The sequence below is a fragment of the Panthera tigris genome, chromosome X, assembly GCF_018350195.1.
Source record: "Panthera tigris isolate Pti1 chromosome X, P.tigris_Pti1_mat1.1, whole genome shotgun sequence".
NCBI classification, from domain to species: domain Eukaryota; kingdom Metazoa; phylum Chordata; class Mammalia; order Carnivora; family Felidae; genus Panthera; species Panthera tigris.
In genome coordinates, this window is record NC_056677.1 from 57180420 (window position 1) to 57198607 (window position 18188).

General features: G+C 52.2%; 1 protein-coding gene across 5 annotated transcripts in view; it reads left to right on the forward strand.

The window, feature by feature from the left end:
• Positions 1–10830: 10830 nt before the first annotated feature.
• DLG3 (discs large MAGUK scaffold protein 3) overlaps positions 10831–18188 on the forward strand; it is a 57272-nt gene continuing 49914 nt past the window's right edge. For 2 of the 5 annotated variants that reach the window (XM_042974485.1, XM_042974486.1), the window contains exons 1-8: positions 10831–11187; positions 14233–14286; positions 14532–14582; positions 14999–15123; positions 15316–15485; positions 15784–15920; positions 16259–16403; positions 17013–17172. In XM_042974485.1, coding sequence (XP_042830419.1) covers positions 10831–11187; positions 14233–14286; positions 14532–14582; positions 14999–15123; positions 15316–15485; positions 15784–15920; positions 16259–16403; positions 17013–17172 — 1199 coding nt within the window. The remainder of the gene's footprint in view (positions 11188–14232; positions 14287–14531; positions 14583–14998; positions 15124–15315; positions 15486–15783; positions 15921–16258; positions 16404–17012; positions 17173–18188) is intronic. The other 3 variants (XM_042974484.1, XM_042974488.1, XM_042974489.1) reach the window with 2 other exon arrangements.

Here is an 18188-nt window from a genome sequence, read left to right on the forward strand (position 1 = left end):
GGAAGCGGGAGAGCAGCCGTCACAGGGGACATTCTGGGTGGCCAAGGCACGCTGCGCAGAGTTGCGTTGTAGCTCCACCTTGTGGTCACCTGCCGCAAGAAGAGGGCCGCGACAGTCATCACCATGACGTAAGAATGTCACCTGTTTTCCGTGCCGGTTGGGGACCTGTGTCCTTGACTCGAGACCCTGAGGGTATAGTCCGATTTCCACAAGTTCTCGCCTCCGTGGGCTGTTGCGTGCAGGGTCTGGTTCCCAGGCCCTCCTTCCCCTCGAGGAGCAGGTTCCCCAATGTGTTTGCTGCTCGCGAGTTCCTGGGCTAAAATAGTTCAGGAGACCAGTGAGGAGCTGACCTAGGATGAGGCGTCTGGTAGAAGGGGGAGGGAGGAGCTTAAGGCAAAAACAGGGACCCAGGCGGGCTCTGTAGCTGACCATTCGTCCCTCCCACCGCACCAAGTCACCCTGGTTCGCGTCCCCACACGAAGGGAAATCTAATTAAGACGCTGGCGAGGTCAGGAGGTTCGCTCCTCACAATTCCTTTTTTCTCGCCAGACTGGGACCTGGGGCAGCACTAGCGCCTCGGGACAAAACCCTACTCGACTGCAAGGCAGCCCAGGGAACTACAATTCCCAAGGTGCCCCTGACAGCTTCCGGTCGCGGAATTGACGGAAGCGCGTTTGAATTTGTGTTCCCGCCCCCTCCTCCTCCCGGGCCCCGCCCCTTCCCCTCTCGCCGCCCCGCCCCCGCCGCGCACACACATGCACACACACACACAGGCAGCCATCCAAGCCGACAAACCTGGCCTGCAGCTGGCGCGGTGGGCGGGGGCGCCGGCGCGCGACCAGCGGGAAGGAGGTAGGCGCATCGGGAACCAACGCCGCGGCAGCTGCCCGGTCCCAATCTCCTTGGGCGTCCACGCCGCCTTGTAGAGGGCGGGTCTCCTTCACACACTACCCTTTGAAACTGCATTTTCTTAGTTTTCCCTGTTCCCGATCCGCCCCTCAATCTGACCGACTGCCGGCCTCAGCTCCGGGGCGCCTAGCCTGTCCGATACTGCAGGGCTCTCACCTCTCAGCGTGTACCTCCACCCCGCACCCCTACTTTTCTGTTCCCTCCCGGGCGCCCAGCCTCACAGCCCTGCAGCTTCTTCCTCCCCTCCCCTTCCGACCTAATCCTGGCAACCTCCAGGCTCTCCAACCCCCGCGGCCTCAGCCTCTAAGCTCCCAGGCTCTCAGCTGCAGTCTTGTAACCTCAGAGTCCAGGCTCCTGGCCAGAATGCCAGGTCCTAGTCCCAGACCCTAAACCCTTACGCCTAGCCCCTAGCCTTGAGTTCCTGGCCCTGAGCCTGCTGCCGCTTACCCTTACTGTCTTCCTAGGAGGACAGGACAGCAGTGGCACACTTAACTTCTATGAGGCCCTGGACTGGAGACTGGGACTGACAAAAACTTGAGGGTGGAGGGCCTCACGGAGCTGCTCATTGGGGTTGAGGTGCAGTTGCTCTCCGTTATTTTTAGGTATTGAGTCACAGCTCCTGGCATCAGGGTTTGGGGCTAGCAGGCTGGGCTAGGGGGCTATTAATAGAGCTGAGGCACAGCTCCGACCCAGTTCAGTTCGGAAGCACAGAGAGCAAGGAGCCTCCCTCTGTCACTACGCCCTGTGGAGATGTTGTGGACTGAGGCAGTAGCTGGACCAGTACCTCTCTGGCTACCAGTACCTCAGCCTGATATCTCTACCTTGGAACTCTCGAGGGAAGGCCCACAGTGATACTCCTGAGCACAGCTCTCCCCTAAGTGTGCCATGGCTTGGAGTCCTGCCACAACAAAGCTCCTGTTGTGCTAGCTGAGTGAGGAGATGTGTCCCAAGTAGAGCAGTTATTGTGGCTACAGCCTTGGCCTGCCTGGACCTACTCTTGGGCTGAAATACTAGGTTGTGTGGGAAAAAAGCTGTAGAAGAAAAACTGTGGATTTCTGGTCCCCAAAGGCCCTCATAGAGATGGGGTGCTTCAGGATGGTCCTAAGAGAGGGGGCATGGAACCGAGAATTTGCTAGCTCCAAACCAAACACAGCACTAGGAAGCTGCTGAATTCTGTTTATCACCTGCCGATTCTTTTTATTTCTTTCCCTCTTGTTGGGCTCTGTCCCTACTCACAGGAGTCAACAGACCTCAGGATCTCTCCCAACTCCATAGAGGAACCTAATTCAGGAAAGCCACTGAGAAACTTGGCTCCACCAAGAAATGAATGATCCTTTATATACATTGTCATTTCTATGGAGAGGTGTTTGTTTAATTTTTTTAAATATTTATTTATTTTTGAGAGAGAGACAGAGTGGGGGGGAGGGGGAGAGAGAGAGGGAGACACAGAATCTGAAGGAGGCTCCAGGCTCCAAGCTGTCCACACAGAGCCCGACACGGGGCTCGAACCCATGAACTGTGAGATCATGACCTGAGCTGAAGTCGGTCGCTTAACTGACTGAGCCACCCAGGCGCTCCTCTATGGAGAGTTTTTATTTCAGTGGGCTAAAGTAAGAATTCCCTAATCCACATATTGAGAATGGTGGGGAAATCTTGATACTTTACTGGACTAATCACCAAAATTATTCCCATCCACACCCAATGTGCTAGAATTCCCATTCACCGAGGATGCACACCTACAACAATGCACCCTACTTGCAAACCAGAAACTTCTGCCTTCAAGCGACCCAGATCTCCAGCTCCCAGGTGAAACCAGAGGGCTTTTGGACAAAGCTGATTGTTTTCCCACACACAAAATCTGTCTAAATTGTACACAGCTCTGCCTTCAAGAACGAGCCTAGATCATCAGCAGCGGGCCCCCCTGCCCCAACTGGGTCAATTTGTCGAGGACCCCAGTGAGACGGTGGATGAGATGAGAAGTGGTCTCTCTCTTCCTCCTAAATCCCCTTGCCTATTCCTTGGTGGCTTCAGCTTCTGCACAGGCCGCCTGGTTGCCTAGCAACCGCAGTCGCCTGCAGGGGCGTGGGGCTGCTTTCGACCTGTAGGGGGCGCCTGTCCCCCTGGGGCCTCAGGCTGGAGCTCTAGCAGTTGCGAGGATATGCCAAGTGTCAAAGCATCTCAGGGCTGTCGGGTCCTCCCAGCCTCGCCAACCCAGTCCAGTCGGAGTCTCTGGAGTGAGTGGAGGAGAAGCTCACTACGATTCTAAAGGGATTTTACTCATATTCATTAAAAAATGAAAAGATGAAAGAGAGAGGGAGGGAGGGGGAGAGAAAGCGAGGGAGAGAGAGTGAGCAAAAGCAAGCAAGAGCGAGCGAGAGCGAGCTAGAGACCGAAAGAGAGAGAGAGAGAGGGCGCGATCGAGAGCAAAAGAGAGCGAGAGAGAGAGAGCACAAATGAGTGAGAGAGAGAAAGAGAACCAGTCAGTACGGATGGGACATGGGGAGAGCAGTCTGACACTCTCCATTCTCTCCAGGCTTAGCAATGCTTATTCCTCAATCAGAGCAATTCAGAGGGCCCAGGCTATAGGGGGCTTTTTTCCTGAGCCACTTTTAGGATGTGGAAAAAAGAGTCTAGCACTCTATATTGTCAAACTGCTGAGCATATATAAAAAGCTTCAAGCTCCTGGGCTACCAGCCTAGCCTAGACTTGGTCATAACCGTTGTGTACCAGGGAATGTGCTAAGTGTTTTACATTTAATCCTCCCCCCCAAAAAAACCCTATGATTATTTCCATTTCTCTAACTTTGAGCACCTCAGTGACAGGGTCTGTTGACCAGTCATCTCCATCTGGATGTCTAATAGACATCTCAAACTCAACATGTCGAAATGTGGCACCTGATCTTTCCCCCCAAAATGACCATTCCCTAAAGCTGTCCCCATCTCAGTCAATGGCAGTTTCACCTTTCCAGTGGCTCTGGCCAAAAGATCTTGGAACCACACCTCATATCCATTCTGTCAGCAAATCCTAGTGACCATCCCCTCAAAATACAGGTTCCCGTGAAACCTTTAATAAGCTGAAATGGCAAAAAAAAAAAAAAAAAAAAAGCAATTACTATTAATGTAGTATATGTGCTGCCAAAGCAAGCACAATTACCATTAATGTATATGGAGAAATTGGGGGGCATTCCCAGACCCAAAACATAACCTCTCTTAGGCTTTTCTGATACCTTAGGGCACATCTCGCTAATGAATGCACAAGATAAATGGACAAAAGAAAAAAAAACGTAAAGCACAGACGCGCGCACACTTCAAAGCTATGGTGGCTTGATGCTGAGATGCTGAGTGGAGTTCTCCAGGAAGGAGCCTAGCCAGGCTGCTCTTGCTGCTGCCTCTATAACTGCTCGCTGCACAACAAATGCTGAATGCCATTGTCACTTTTTTTTTTTAACAAGCAAAAATCCTCTTTGGGTTTCTTTCAGTTAGCAAAAACAGGTACCATTGCAGGTCTTTCATAAAAGCAAAGTGGTGTGATGCAAACTTTTGAAAAGTGGGGGATATCTGTGCATCCAGAATCCAACACAGTGCTACCACCCTTGTCCAAACCACCATCATCTCTCCCCTGAATCACTGCAGAAGCCTCCTCACTGGTCTCACTGCTTCCATCCTTGCCTTCTGTGGCCTATTCTCCACACAGAAGCCAGAGTGATCTTGCTAAACCAAGTCAGATCTTGTCAGTTCTCTGCACAAAACCCTCCAATGGCTCCCCATGTCTCTCAGGGTAAAGCCAAAAATACTTTTTTTTTTTAATTTTTCCAGAGAGAGGGCGCAAGTGAGCAAGGGGCAGAGAGAGGGAGAGAGAGAGAGAATCCCACACAGGCTCCGCACTGACAGCGGGACTCAAGCCCCGCATGTGGGGCTTGAACTCATGAAGCATGAGATCATGACCTGAACCAAAGTCGGATGCTTAACCAACTGTGCCACCCAGACGCCCCATAGCCCAAATACTTATAATGGCCTACAGGCCCTATACAATCTTGTCCCCTACTAAACCTCTGATCTCATCTCCTGGTACTTTTCCCCTCCCTCATTCTTCTCTGGCCACTTGGTCCTCCTTACTGTTTCTTGAACAAGCCAGGTATACTCCTTACTCAGGACCTTTGCACTTGCTGTTCCCTTACAAGGTATACCTTTCTCTATGACTCACTTCCTCACCTCCCTCAAATCTTTGCTCAAATGTCACCTTCTCAGTGACGCCTACCCTGACCAAGCTATTTAAGATGGTCTCTATTCTAATTTCCAGTTTACAGTAAATACAGGGTGTAAAGTATTGAAATAAATGACACCATGGTGGGGGGTTGGGGGGAGACAAATCCAGAAAGTAGAATAGTCTGCAAAACAACTGACTCGTACTCTTCAAAGCAATGTCATTAATTACAAACAAAAACAAAACAAAAAGATGAGACACTTCTAGTTCTGGACCCAGTTTGAGTAAACTTCTCCCTATTCCTAACTACAGCTAAAATCCTGGACATTATATATAAAACAAGTGTAAGAAGACTCTGAAAGGAGGAGGAAAGCGCAGGCTTATTAGGAACCCAAGTAACCTGAACTCAAGGTGGGGAGTTCCCCAGGTTTTCTCATTGCCTCCCTATATCCCAGACTGGCGCTGGAGAAGCCAGCATCCTAGAAGCACCAGTGGACACAGACCAGAAAAAACCTCAATAAAAGCCTGCTTTCTCTAAAAAATTTTTTTAATGTTTATTTATTTTTGAGGGGGTGCAGAAAGAGAGGGGGACACAGAATCTGAAGCAGGCTCCAGGCTCTGAGCTGTCAGCACAGAGCCCAACATGGGACTTGAACTCGTGAAACACGAGATCATGACCTGAGCTGAAGTTAGACGCTTAACCAACTGAGCCACCTAGATGTCCCAAAAGTCTGCTCTCTCTAGCCAAAAGACCGGGAAATGGGCTGATTAGCCAGACAGAAAACTCTGAAACAATAACCACTCTACTGTAATCAAACATCGTAGAAACAAACTGCAGGCCCACCCATGCCAGCAAAAGCCAAGTAGAAACCCAGAGTGTTACTCTTGCCATGCTCCCCCAACAATCTCTGTGCTGGTGTCAGAAAAGGCTGGGGGCGCATTTCTGCTCAAGTCATGATCTCACAGTTTGTGAGTTTGAGCCCTGCGTAGGGCTCCATGCTGGCAGTGCAGAGCCTGCTTGGGATTCTCTCTTTTTCCCCTCTCTCTCTCTGACCCTCCCCCACTCACTCTCACTCTCCTTCTAAAATAAATAAACTTAAAAAAAAAGGCTGAATAGGGAGGCTGGACTTCCATTCCCACAGGGTACCATGGCTTCCTCTTCCTGTTGAGTGATATCGGAGTGTCAGAGGAGGAATAGTGGAGACTCAGGACTTTTAACTGCTATGTTCTGTCTCCTCCCATCCCCCTCCACTGTCCTACCATCCTTGCCCCTACCTGTACCCCCCACCCATGGTCAGTGGAAGCCACCTGGGGAGCAGGAAAAAGGCACTTCAATCTCTCCCAGCCACAGAGGTGTCAGTGGCGGTCTGGTGGGGAGCTGGAACTCTCAACCCTGCCCAGTAGCAAGAACTCTGCCTCAGGTGTCAACTGACGCCAAGGGGGGAACTTGAACTTCTGTCCCTACCTGACAGTAACCAGGCAGCAGCCTCTTCCACTGATGGCAACAGGGTCAGAAGAGCCTACCAAAAATAAGATTTAAATAAGATCAGAGTCTTATAACATAATACCCAAAAGTGTGTAGGATGCAATAAAAAAAAATCACTCATCATACCAGGAACCAGGACACCCTCATCTTCAATGAGAAATAATCCACAGATGTCAACACCAAGATGACAGAGAGCTTTCAATGATCTGACAAGGATTCTAAAGTGGCCAACATAAAAAAATGCTTCAATGAGCAATTACAAAGAAGGCTGAAACAATTTTTTTTTGAAGAACAAAGTCTTAGCAAAGAAATAGGAGATATAATGAAGAATCACATAGAAATTTTAGAACCAAAGAATACAATAACCAAACTAAAAAACTCAGTGGATGGGCTTATCAGCAGGATGGAGAGGACAGAGGAAAGAATCAGTGAACCTGAAAATAGAACATTAGAAATTACCCAATCTGAACAACAGTGGGAAAATAGAATTTTTTAAAAAAATGAACAGCGCCTCAGAGACATGTGGTGACTATACCAAAAGACCTAACATTTGTGTCATTGGAGTCCCGGAATGAGAAGAGAAAGAAGGTGAGGCTGAAAAAAGTCCTCCAGAAATAATGGCTGAAAATTTCCCAAATTTGGCAAAAGACAAAAACCTACAAATTCAAGAAGCTGAAAAAGGCCAAACAGGATAAACTCAAAGAAACCCATGCCAAGATACATCATAATCAAACTTTTGAAAACAAGACAAAGAGAAAAATCTTGAAAAAGGCAAGAGAGAAACAACACCTTACTTACCTACGGAGGAAAAACAATTCCAATGTCAGTGGATTTCTCATGAGGAACCACAAAGGCCAGAAGGAAGTCACACAAAATATTTCAAGTGTTAAAAGAAGAGAGCTGTCAACCTGGAATGCTTTTGCCTAGTAAAAATATCCTTTGGAAATGAGGGGGAAATCAAGACATCCTCAGACAAAATAAAGCTAAGAGACTATATCACCAGCTGACCCATCCTAAAAGTATGGTTAAAGGCAGTTCTCAAAACAGAAAGAATGATGAAAGAAGAAATCTTGGAACATCAGGAAAGAAGAAATAATTGAATGAGTAAAAATGGAAGTACACACAACAGACTCTCCTTCTTTTAAGTTGTCTGAATTATGTTTGATAGTGGAAGAAATACATATAACATTGTCTGACGTGGGGCTCGATATATGCAGAGGAAATATTTAAGACAGCTATACAATGCCATGCTATAAGTGGGACCAGTAAAGGTGTTTAAAGGGAGGTAAGGTTTCTAAAGTTCCCTCAGGCTGATAAAATGTTGACAGGTTGATCTCTGTGGTGACAAAATAATTCTGTACCTTATTTGCCCCAATTGTTACAGGAATCTCCACATGTGGTAAAATGGCAAAGAACTATACACACATTGCCAGTGTGGTTTTCCTAGTTTTGATATTGTACTATAATTATGTAAGATGTAATCATTGAGGAAAACTGGGTGAAGGGTACATGGGCCCTCTCTGTACTGTCTATGCAATTCCTTATAAATCTGTAACTATTTCAAAATAATAAGGTTTTTTTTAAAGATTGTGGCTGTTCTAGATTAAAAGTGGTTGAAGACACAAATGTGATGTGGGAGCATTGATTAGATTCTGATGTTAAAAATATAAAAGGCGGGGCGCCTGGGTGGCTCAGTCGGTTAAGCGGCCGACTTCAGCTCAGGTCATGATCTCGCGGTCCGTGAGTTCGAGCCCTGCGTCGGGTTCTGTGCTGACAGCTCAGAGCCCGGAGCCTGTTTCAGATTCTGTGTCTCCCTCTCTCTGCCCCTCTCCCGTTCATGCTCTGTCTCTCTCTGTCTCAAAAATAAATAAACGTTAAAAAAATTGTTTTTAAATATAAAAGGTGAGTTTGGGGGAATTTGAATACAGACTAGACATTAGATGCTATTAGATGATGGGAAATTATTGCTAATTTTCTTAGATGTCATAATAATATTGTGGTCATGTAGGAGAATACAAGATATATGCTGAAGTATTAGGGGCAAAGTGTGATGAAATCTGTAACTTGCATTCAGATGGTTCCGAAAGCAATGTAGCTAGATGATAGATGGATGGAGCGAATATAATAAGACAATGCCAATTGTTGAGTCTATGAGAAAGATAGACTCTTATTGTACTATTCTTTCAACATTTCTGTATGTTTGTGGATTTTCATTTAAAAAAAGTTGGAGAGAATATGTGGAGGATAGATACATAGTAAAATGTTAATGAAAATCCAGGTGTCAATTGGGTGTTTATTCCCTGTAAAATTCTTTCAATTTTTCTGTATGTTTGAAAATTTTCATGTGAAAATGTAGAGGTAAAAAACTTGAAGAGAGAGAATCACAGCCCAGTGTCCTCCCCCTAGCATTCCCAACACCCTCTTCTCTGATCGACTTTTCTCTTTTTCCCCACAGCAGTTACCACCTTACATATTCTATAATTATCTTATTTATTATACTAGTTTTTGTCTGTATCCTCTCACTAGAATATAAGCTCCCCAAGGGCAGGGATTTATTGTGTTTTGTTCTGTTTGCTTCTATGACCCCAAATCACGGAACAGTGTCTGCACATAGCAAGTGTCAGATGAATGTTCATTGAATTAAGAATGAATTTCTGTATCCCTAGGACCTAGGTGGAGGTCTTGCATAGAGTAGGTGTGCAATGACTGTTTGTGGGATTGAACTGATATCTACATTCTACAGGAGAACTTAGAATAAACCTGTTGTACTAGAGTGATTCAGAGCATGGGCTCTTGAATCAAATAGCCAGGATCTGTATCCTATTCTGTCACTTCCAGCTGTACTACCATCTCTGAGCCTCAGTATAGAGTTAATAGGTGTAGTGACATTTCTGACCCTCAATTTCTCGATTGGTAAAATTAAAATAATGACAGTAGCACCTTGGTAAGGTTTTTGTTGCATGTAAAGCACTTAGGACTTTGTGAAGACTCAATAACTGGTAGCCAATGACAAAACAAGAACAGCAAAAAGACGGTCTTCCCTGCATGCCATTCTTCCTCCATCCCCCAACAGGCTGCTCCAGGGAGGCTAAAGAGATGTCCTTCGACAAGTATTCCTAAGTTCTTCTCCGGGCCCCCTGGAATGGTTTCTCTCACTTCAGATCTCTTCTTACCTTTCCTTCTGCCCTAGACTCTCTTTCCTCTTGGCATCCTGAAGCTTTTTCTCCCATCATAACGTGCAGGAGAGGGGTGAAGGAGACAGGAGCCTGTGGGCCAGGGACAAGAGCTTTCAACTTTCCTTTCCTTCTGTTCTAGGCTGGAGCCCCTCACTAGTGATGGAAGCAGGTCAAGTGTGAGATTGCGGTCATTTCAGGGCCTAGAGGCTGAGAGAACAATAGTCTTGAGGAGGGGGCACTAGCAGGAGAGTAGCCTCATATGCTGCCCTCTTCCTTGCTCCCCTGTTAAGAAAGATCACCTTCCTTGCCCTGCTCCAACGTCCCTTTGGTCCGTTCTGCTGCTTCAAGTCTTTACTTCTGGTAGCCCCAGCTCAGAGCAAGCCCAGGGACCCATTGAGCATCTCCCTGCAATTCCCTCTTGGAAGTGGGGTGGGATGGAGTGGGCAGAGGATGGGCTGAAATTGGAGATATGGGGGCATTAGATTAGGGGCTGAGCTCGCCCGTGGCCCCAGACCCCTGCCCCCGCCTTAGGGTCGGCGGTACCCCAGATAATCTGGAGAGCTAGGGCTGAGCCTGGGGGCGCCACTGCCTCTGTTCCTTTAAGGAGCCGCTGTTTAGCATTCCTGCCGCTGCCGCTGCCGCTGCCGCTGCCTGACTCTGCACGCTGATTGGCTGGAATCAACTGAGAAGGGAGCCAGGGAGAGATGCTCTTGACTCCACTCAGATCCATCCTGGGGACCAGTGAAGGAGCGGTCCTCTCAGCACCCAGCCTCTGCCCAGGCTTCCGCTTCTTCTTTGCCGCTGGGCCTTGGCCCAGGAGCCACGACGGGCGACACGGAGCCGCCAGTGCTGGAGGGGGAGCCGTGGGTGCGGGGCAGCGTGGGGGCAGAAGCCCCGGGACGCCCGCCCGGCCCCAGGCCCCGCTCCGCCAGAGCACCCCCACGGGTGCCCCCCCCTTCCTGGTCCGAGCAGTGTGAGTGTGCCCGGGAGCCCAGCGGCGGCGGCGGTGTGGAAACCGGCGTGGGCTGGGGGGTCCGGGCGGCGGGGGGCAGTGCCATGCACAAGCACCAGCACTGCTGTAAGTGCCCGGAGTGCTATGAGGTGACCCGCCTGGCTGCCCTGCGGCGCCTCGAGCCTCCTGGCTATGGGGACTGGCAGGTGCCCGACCCCTATGGGCCAGGTGCGGGCAATGGGGCCAGCGCGGGTTATGGGGGCTACAGCTCGCAGACCCTGCCCTCACAGGCAGGGGCTACCCCTACAACCCGCACCAAGGCCAAGCTCATCCCCACCGGCCGGGATGTGGGGCCAGTGCCCCCTAAGGCAGTCCCGGGCAAGAGCACCCCCAAACTCAACGGCAGTGGCCCCAGCTGGTGGCCCGAGTGCACCTGTACCAACCGGGACTGGTATGAGCAGGTATGGACCAGCAATGGTTGGGGAGAGCGGTGGGGCAGCCCAGGGGGGCTGGAGAGTGGAGGCCTAGAGGCCTGGGGTTGCAGCAGGGGTTCCTGGAGGCTTCAAGCCAGTGGACCCTGTGCCCTAGCATTTCACCTGGGGCAAGAGAGGCGGTTAGAAATGTGTGCTTCCCTGTGTGTGTCTGTTTGGGGGGTCTCCATTTGGAGGGGGTTGGGAGGAGCTGTGTGTGTCAGGAGGTGAAGGTATGGCGGAGGGGCACATTTTCCTGTGTGGGGGAATTGGGTCTGTCTCAGTGTGGGGGGCGGGGGGGATTAGCAGCGTCTCTGTGTCTGGCAGGGGGCGGGAGGTTCCGCGGGGGCTGTGTGTGGTGTGTGTCTTCACAGGAGAGGAGGAGGGGGCATGGTGCTCTGCGTAGGGGGGACATATGTGTGTATGTGTGTATGTATGTTAAGGTGTGGGGAGGAAGGCAATGGAGCTCCTGTGAATCTATGTAGAGGAGCCCATGTGCTCGGCTCGTTGAGCTTCTTCCCTCAATGCCATGGGTCCCTTTCCGTCCCAGTCCCTTTGTGTGTGAATGTGCACATGGACATGTGGGGATATCTCTTTGAATGTGGAGGTGTCTCTGTAGATGAGGCTGCAGAGATAGCTGTGTTTGCCTGTGTGTGTGGCTACATGTATGTGTGTGTGAGCATGTGGCTCAAGTGTGTGCACGCGTGTGCCTGTGTGTGTGTGTGTGTGTGTGTGTGTGCGTGTGGTGTCCCTGGTGAGAGGCGCTTGACAGGCAAGGGAGGGGAGCGGGAGGAGGCAAGAGACACGTCCCAAGCAAGGCTGAGAGGCTGCTGAGAAGGACGGACTCTTTTGTCCAAGCAGCTCTGAAGTGTGTGTGTGCTGGGGGGTCCAAGGGGAGGGGGTGGGGGGACTGAAGCAAGCAAGCTTCTTTGCTCCAGAGCAGGCATGGTGCCTGGAGCCAAGCAAGGGGCAGCTGTCCTGGTGCAGGACTGGCCCCAGTGGGGCATGTCCCCCTTGGGCATCTCCAGATGTGAGAGAACTTGGCCCCCGAGCCCTGACTTGGCACAGCTTGGGAACCCCTGGGTGCTGGGCACAACTCAGGCTTCCACTCCCAATCTAAACTGCCAGCTTAGAAAATGGAAGGAGCATCTGTGGGAGAAGCAGCAAAATGGAGGCTGGGCCGGCAGAGCCAGGTCCTTGGCATGCATAGCGGAGGGCCTGTCTGGTTATTTGGCTCTGCGGCCCCCAGGTTAGGGAGAGAGGAGAAGGAGGCTTTGCTGTGGAGGGCAGGTGCTGACTGCCCCAAGGTGGTGACCATTCTGGCCACCTCTGTCCTCCTCTGGGGATAGAAGGTGCTCTCACTCAGGAGCAAGGGTGGGGACTTCCCGGGGAGAGGAGTCCTCAGTACTGGCTTCTGTCTGTCCACACTTACTGCTTCCCGTGTCCCTTGCCTTGGCTTCTTGCCCTCTCCAGTGAGTCCCCCTCTTTCCTTTTCCCCTGTATCCTGGGGCCCTACCCTTGCAAACACTCTCTCATGTTTGTCCTGCTCAACTGGCAGACAGGTTCCAGTCCCAAGGGTAGGCCAGTTGGTCAAGGTTTCTTTGCCAGGGCTGCTCCCTAGATGGCTCCGGCCCCGGAGGCTGGGGCCCCGAGCGGGGCAGTGGGAGGCTGGAGGATGGACTAGCAGGAGCCGGGAGCCTCTGGGCCTCACTGGAGCTGGGCTGGAAGCATGGCTTATCACATGTGGAAACACATGGCATACCAGATGCATACGAGAGCTGCATGGGTGTACTTTTGCTTGTGTGTCTGTTGCATCTTTCTTTAGGAAGCTTTTTTGGTTTCAGGGCTCTGAAAGGCAATCGGTTCTTCCTCCTGGGATCAGGGACCAGAGTGGGGCTGCATCTGGAGTCAATCCCACCAACTCCCAGGGCTGCAGGGCATAAAGTCCTGGGGTCAGGCCCTGAAAAGGTGGAGGCATGACTAGTCAGCCCTCCTCCTGCCCCCTGTTTCTCCAAGCCAAAGCTGCGTGGAGGGAGAGCAGAACAGGGCATGAGAAGGAGCCCCCACCCTAGGTTTACAGCTCCCTTCAGAGGATGACACCAGGGGTCAGGAAAGAGGCAATGTGGCCAGAGAAAGATGAAGGAGGGGGCGCTGGGATACCCGGGGAGAGAGGCGAGGGAGTTCCTCCATTCTTGGGGATGAGAGGGGGAGCCAGGAAGCAGGTACTACTTGTCTTTCCAGGATCACATTTTCACTTGACAATGGCCACCAAGTATGTCTTGTCTGGGAGGCCACTTTTGTGGGCTGGTCAGAACAATCCTTGTTTCCATCCTCTTCCCTTGCCTTTCCTCCCATGGCTACTGTATACTGGAGGCCATGGACACTGCTGCTAGTCGTCCAATGGGTTATTAGCTTCTCCCTCATGGGGAATCTTGCCCACTCTACTCCTTTCCTGCCCCTGGCTTTGCCTCTGACTCCCAACCAGATCCTACCCAGGCTTTTTCTGCTGGGAAACACAAAGGGTTCTGGATCAAAAGCCCCTTGGTAGAAAATGGAGTCGGACTTTGACTCCTTCTGCCCATTTGAAGAATTGGGTTCCTGGGAACACAGAGGAGACACAGAATGAGGATTCCTGGGGTATTCTGAAGGGTGCAACTTTCCTTTTCTCATGAGTTCTGCTGGGGAAGGAAATGAGCGGCCAAAACATCAGTAGCCCCGGCAGCTTGATGTAATCAAAAGAGTATCTGGAGATCCAGGTTCTAGCCCCTGCCCTGCCACTAACTCCCAGTGTGCTCTGAGGTACAACCTGTATCCTCTCTGGGCCACATTGTCACCATCTGTCACATGAGGGAGGTTGGACAAGATGGTGTCTGTTGTCCTACCAGTTCTGACATGGTGGGAGTCTGTGATCCCTGAGTCAGGGAGAGCTATGATTCAGAAGGGGACTAGGTCCCCATTGAGGCCACTGGGTGCCCCCCTGAATGTGAGGTGTGGCGTGGTTTGCCTGCCATGTTCCATTTCTGCCATCCCCCTCAGGCCAGCCCTGCACCCCTCCTAGTGAACTCTGAAGCCCTGGAGCCCAGCCTCTCAGTGGGTGCACCACTGGCTAGCTCAGTCCCAGACAATTGATCTGGGCTAAATGGGTTTGGCCTGATATGGCTGGAAGCAAGCGAAGGATGTGGTCTCCTCAGGGTCAGCCTGTCCCCATCGGTGGCCAAGAGGTGGTCTCGGGGCAATTGGGGCTCCTACTCTTTGGGGAGTGGGGGAGGAGCAGGTTGAGCAGGAGGAGATGGGGGGGAGGGCAGGAATCACTCAGAGCCTGTGTCTCCCCCTAGGTGAATGGCAGCGACGGCATGTTCAAGTATGAGGAGATAGTACTTGAGCGGGTGAGTCTGCCAGTGGGTCAGGATGAAAGGGAAGGGGAGGGTTCAAACCTGAAAAGGAAGGGCCCTGAACCTGGGTCTCAAGACTCATGGGGTGGGGGTGGGGGGGAACCTGCACTGAGAGGATGGGGAAACAGCGCCCCTCAGAGGCCACATACTGCACCAATCAATCAACCAACTAACAAATATTAATTGACCTTGCTCTCTGAGGCCTGGGGAACTGGGAAGGGGCTAGCTTCGCTGAGTCTTCTGTGCTATAATGGTCAGCACAGGCTGGGAAGCTGTGTGCTGGTTTGCCATGGCCCCCTCTGAGGCCTGGAGAACCCTCTCTGAGGGGTTGGAGGAAGTGAGGAAATCAAGGACCCTCCCTCATGCCCTCTGAGTGAGCAGACTGTGCTCCCCTTTGCCCCCTTCTGCAGGGCAATTCTGGCCTGGGCTTCAGCATTGCAGGTGGCATCGACAACCCCCATGTCCCTGATGACCCTGGCATCTTTATTACCAAGATCATCCCTGGTGGAGCAGCTGCCATGGACGGGAGGCTGGGGTGAGGTGGCCTGGAAGCAAGGCTGCGGGTAGCAGGGGCAAGATGGAGATGAGGGGAAGAGGGCTACCTGGCAGGATGACCCTTTTTATTAGAGCTGAGAGGGGGCAGGGGAGGGGAGGGGAAGGAAGGAGGATGTGGTGGGAGAGGGGGTGGAGGGGCGGTGGCAGGATGTCTCTTGGGCTTCCCCTGCAGGGTGAATGACTGTGTGCTTCGGGTGAATGAGGTGGATGTGTCGGAGGTGGTGCACAGCCGGGCCGTGGAGGCGCTGAAGGAGGCGGGCCCCGTGGTGCGGTTGGTGGTGCGGAGGAGACAGCCCCCACCCGAGACTATCATGGAGGTCAACCTGCTCAAAGGACCCAAAGGTGCGGCCCTCTGGGTTCCTGTGCTCTGGCCAGAAGCCCCTGGTTGGCTCTTCAGGAAATGGAAGGGAACAGCCTTACTCCTTGCCTGACTCCCTGTTCTAGCTCACAGGCTTCTTCCTTGACCTCACATCTCGTTCACCCTTACTGACCTCAGGATGGCAGCCTAGTGTTTGGGATCCCTGGGGGGAGCTCCTGTGGGGCCAGGGGGTTGGCTGCGTGGGGAGTTGGGTCTGGGATTGACTGAGCACGCTAACTTCTCCTTGTGGCCCTCTCCCACTCCCTTCGGGCCCCCACCCAGGCCTGGGTTTCAGCATTGCTGGGGGGATTGGCAACCAGCACATCCCGGGAGACAATAGCATCTACATCACCAAGATCATCGAGGGGGGTGCTGCTCAGAAGGATGGACGCCTACAGATTGGGGACCGACTGCTGGCGGTGAGACAACCTTCCTGGGGATGCCCAAATGGTAGGGTGGGGAGGTGGGGCTCTAGGAGCCTCTCCCTCCACCTGAACCTCACTCAGGGACTAGCATCATGGGGCATTTCAAGAGCATCATCTGAGTTGTGTGTACTCAGATACCAAGGCCCTACCCAGTTCTTTTCATGGCTAAGACTCCCTCACCTGTTCTATGTCATGCTTCTCCACTTCTCACAGCGCTATACTGGGCCCCTACTAGAGCACTGTCGAATTTCACAGAAAGGGCACCCTTCAGGGTTACCTGGAAAGGCCCTCCCTTCTCCCAAGTGCCAGCCCTAAGGCCTCTCCTCTTCTAGGTGAACAACACCAATCTGCAGGATGTGAGGCATGAGGAAGCTGTGGCTTCACTGAAGAACACATCTGATATGGTGTATCTGAAGGTGGCCAAGCCAGGCAGCCTCCACCTCAACGACATGTATGCACCCCCTGACTACGCCAGCAGTACGTACCCATCTGCCCTGTCCCTGGTCTTAAGCCCCTGCCCATCCTGGTTTCTGGAGGGGAAAGAATTCAAACCCCCTGTTCAGAGAGTGAGTAAGCGCAGAAGACTAGTGCTCAGGAGAACTGAGTCCACATCCCAGCTTTGTTTGCCCCTTATAGCTGGGTGCCTTGGACGAGTCCCTTTCACCTGTCTTTAGTTTCCTCTTTGGCAAAAAGGAGCTAATGATATATGTGCTGCCTTCCTCATAGGACTGCTGCAAGGATCAAATGAGATCATGGACAAGAAAGCCCTTGAAAAACCGTATTAGGCTATAGAGATGTGAGGGATTATTATTAGTCACACCTCTAGTCATGCCTTTCTTTGTAGACTGCTTGACTTTAGCTCTTTCTAAGACTCACAGGAGTGAGCCCAGGATTCAGAAAGGGACTGTGGAGGAGGAACCTGGGGGTGGGGGTGGGGTGGGGAGAGGGGAGGAGAGGCCTGAGGAATCAACATCTCTTGGTGGCTTTTGCACCGGAGGTAGGGTGTGGGGCACAGTCCTTGTCGGGGTGGGGTAGGGACCCACATGGAATGGTCTCTGAACTTTTCTCTCCTTTTCTTGATTCCAGCTTTTACTGCCTTGGCTGATAACCACATAAGCCATAATTCCAGCCTGGGTTACCTTGGGGCTGTGGAGAGCAAGGTCAGCTACCCTGCTCCTCCTCAGGTTCCCCCTGCCCGCTACTCTCCTATCCCTAGGCACATGATGGCTGAGGAGGACTTCACCAGGTAAGACTCCCACAGCTTCATCCTCCCTAGGGATGAGGAGAATGGGACTCCATTTCTGGCTAGCCACAGGTCTTCCCTTGTAGTATGGCAAAGAAGAGATACAGCCCTCATCAATTGTCTTTGGGGTCTGAGGCCCTTTCTTAGCCCTTAGGGCCCTAGGGAGGGACTGAGGTAGCTGCAGGGACAAGTTCCACCATCAGGGGGAGTGCCAAGTGTGTGCCCCGATCGGAAAGTACAGAGAAAGGGTGGGATGGAGCGCTTAGGGGGCTGAGAAGGTGGCGGCTGCGGGGGTTTCCTTCCCCGAGACAGTTGCTGCCCCCTCTGCTGCAGTCATTCTAAATTAGAAAAAAAAAAAAGCAGTTCAGGGTTGGCGGGACGCTGGGAGGCTGGCGGGCCCGGTGGCCTCCCAGGGAACGGCTCCGCCCCACTCTGGCAGCGGCGGCCGTGGAACTGGTCGGGCCGGCCCGGGTTCCGGGGGACAGGTTTGCCGCGGGGTGGGGCCTGGTAGACTACTGGGCTGGCTGCAGTGGAGCCGGAAGGGTAGGCGGACGGGGGGAGAGCTGGACGCGCCATGGAGAGGGCACGCAAGTTCTCAGGCTCCGGCTTGGCCCTGGGCTTGGGCCCGGCCTCGGCCTCGGCCTGGAGGAGGGCTTCGCAGAGGTGGGCCTGGCCGCTCCGCTCCCTGCGGCCTGGAGGGGATGCCAGGTAGGAGGAGAGGAGGGATTTGAGCCAGAGCATCCGGAACTCAGGGAGGGAGCCTCGCACCCTAGACTAGAGGCAACAAAGGAGGAGTCTTGGACTTGGGGCTCCTCTGATGAAAGATGTTAAAGTGAAGGCGGTGGGCCAGGAAAGCGTGCCAGGAGTCGGGTTGTATGGGTATACACGAGCGGTTGTAACTCTTACCTGATGACACTGACCACTTCCACAGGGATTCCTTAGACATGGTTAGTTGCAGTTGAAGTTTTCCTGTGTTAACTCTCTTAAGTTAGGCTCCTAAGCTCCTTCCAGGCACCTGG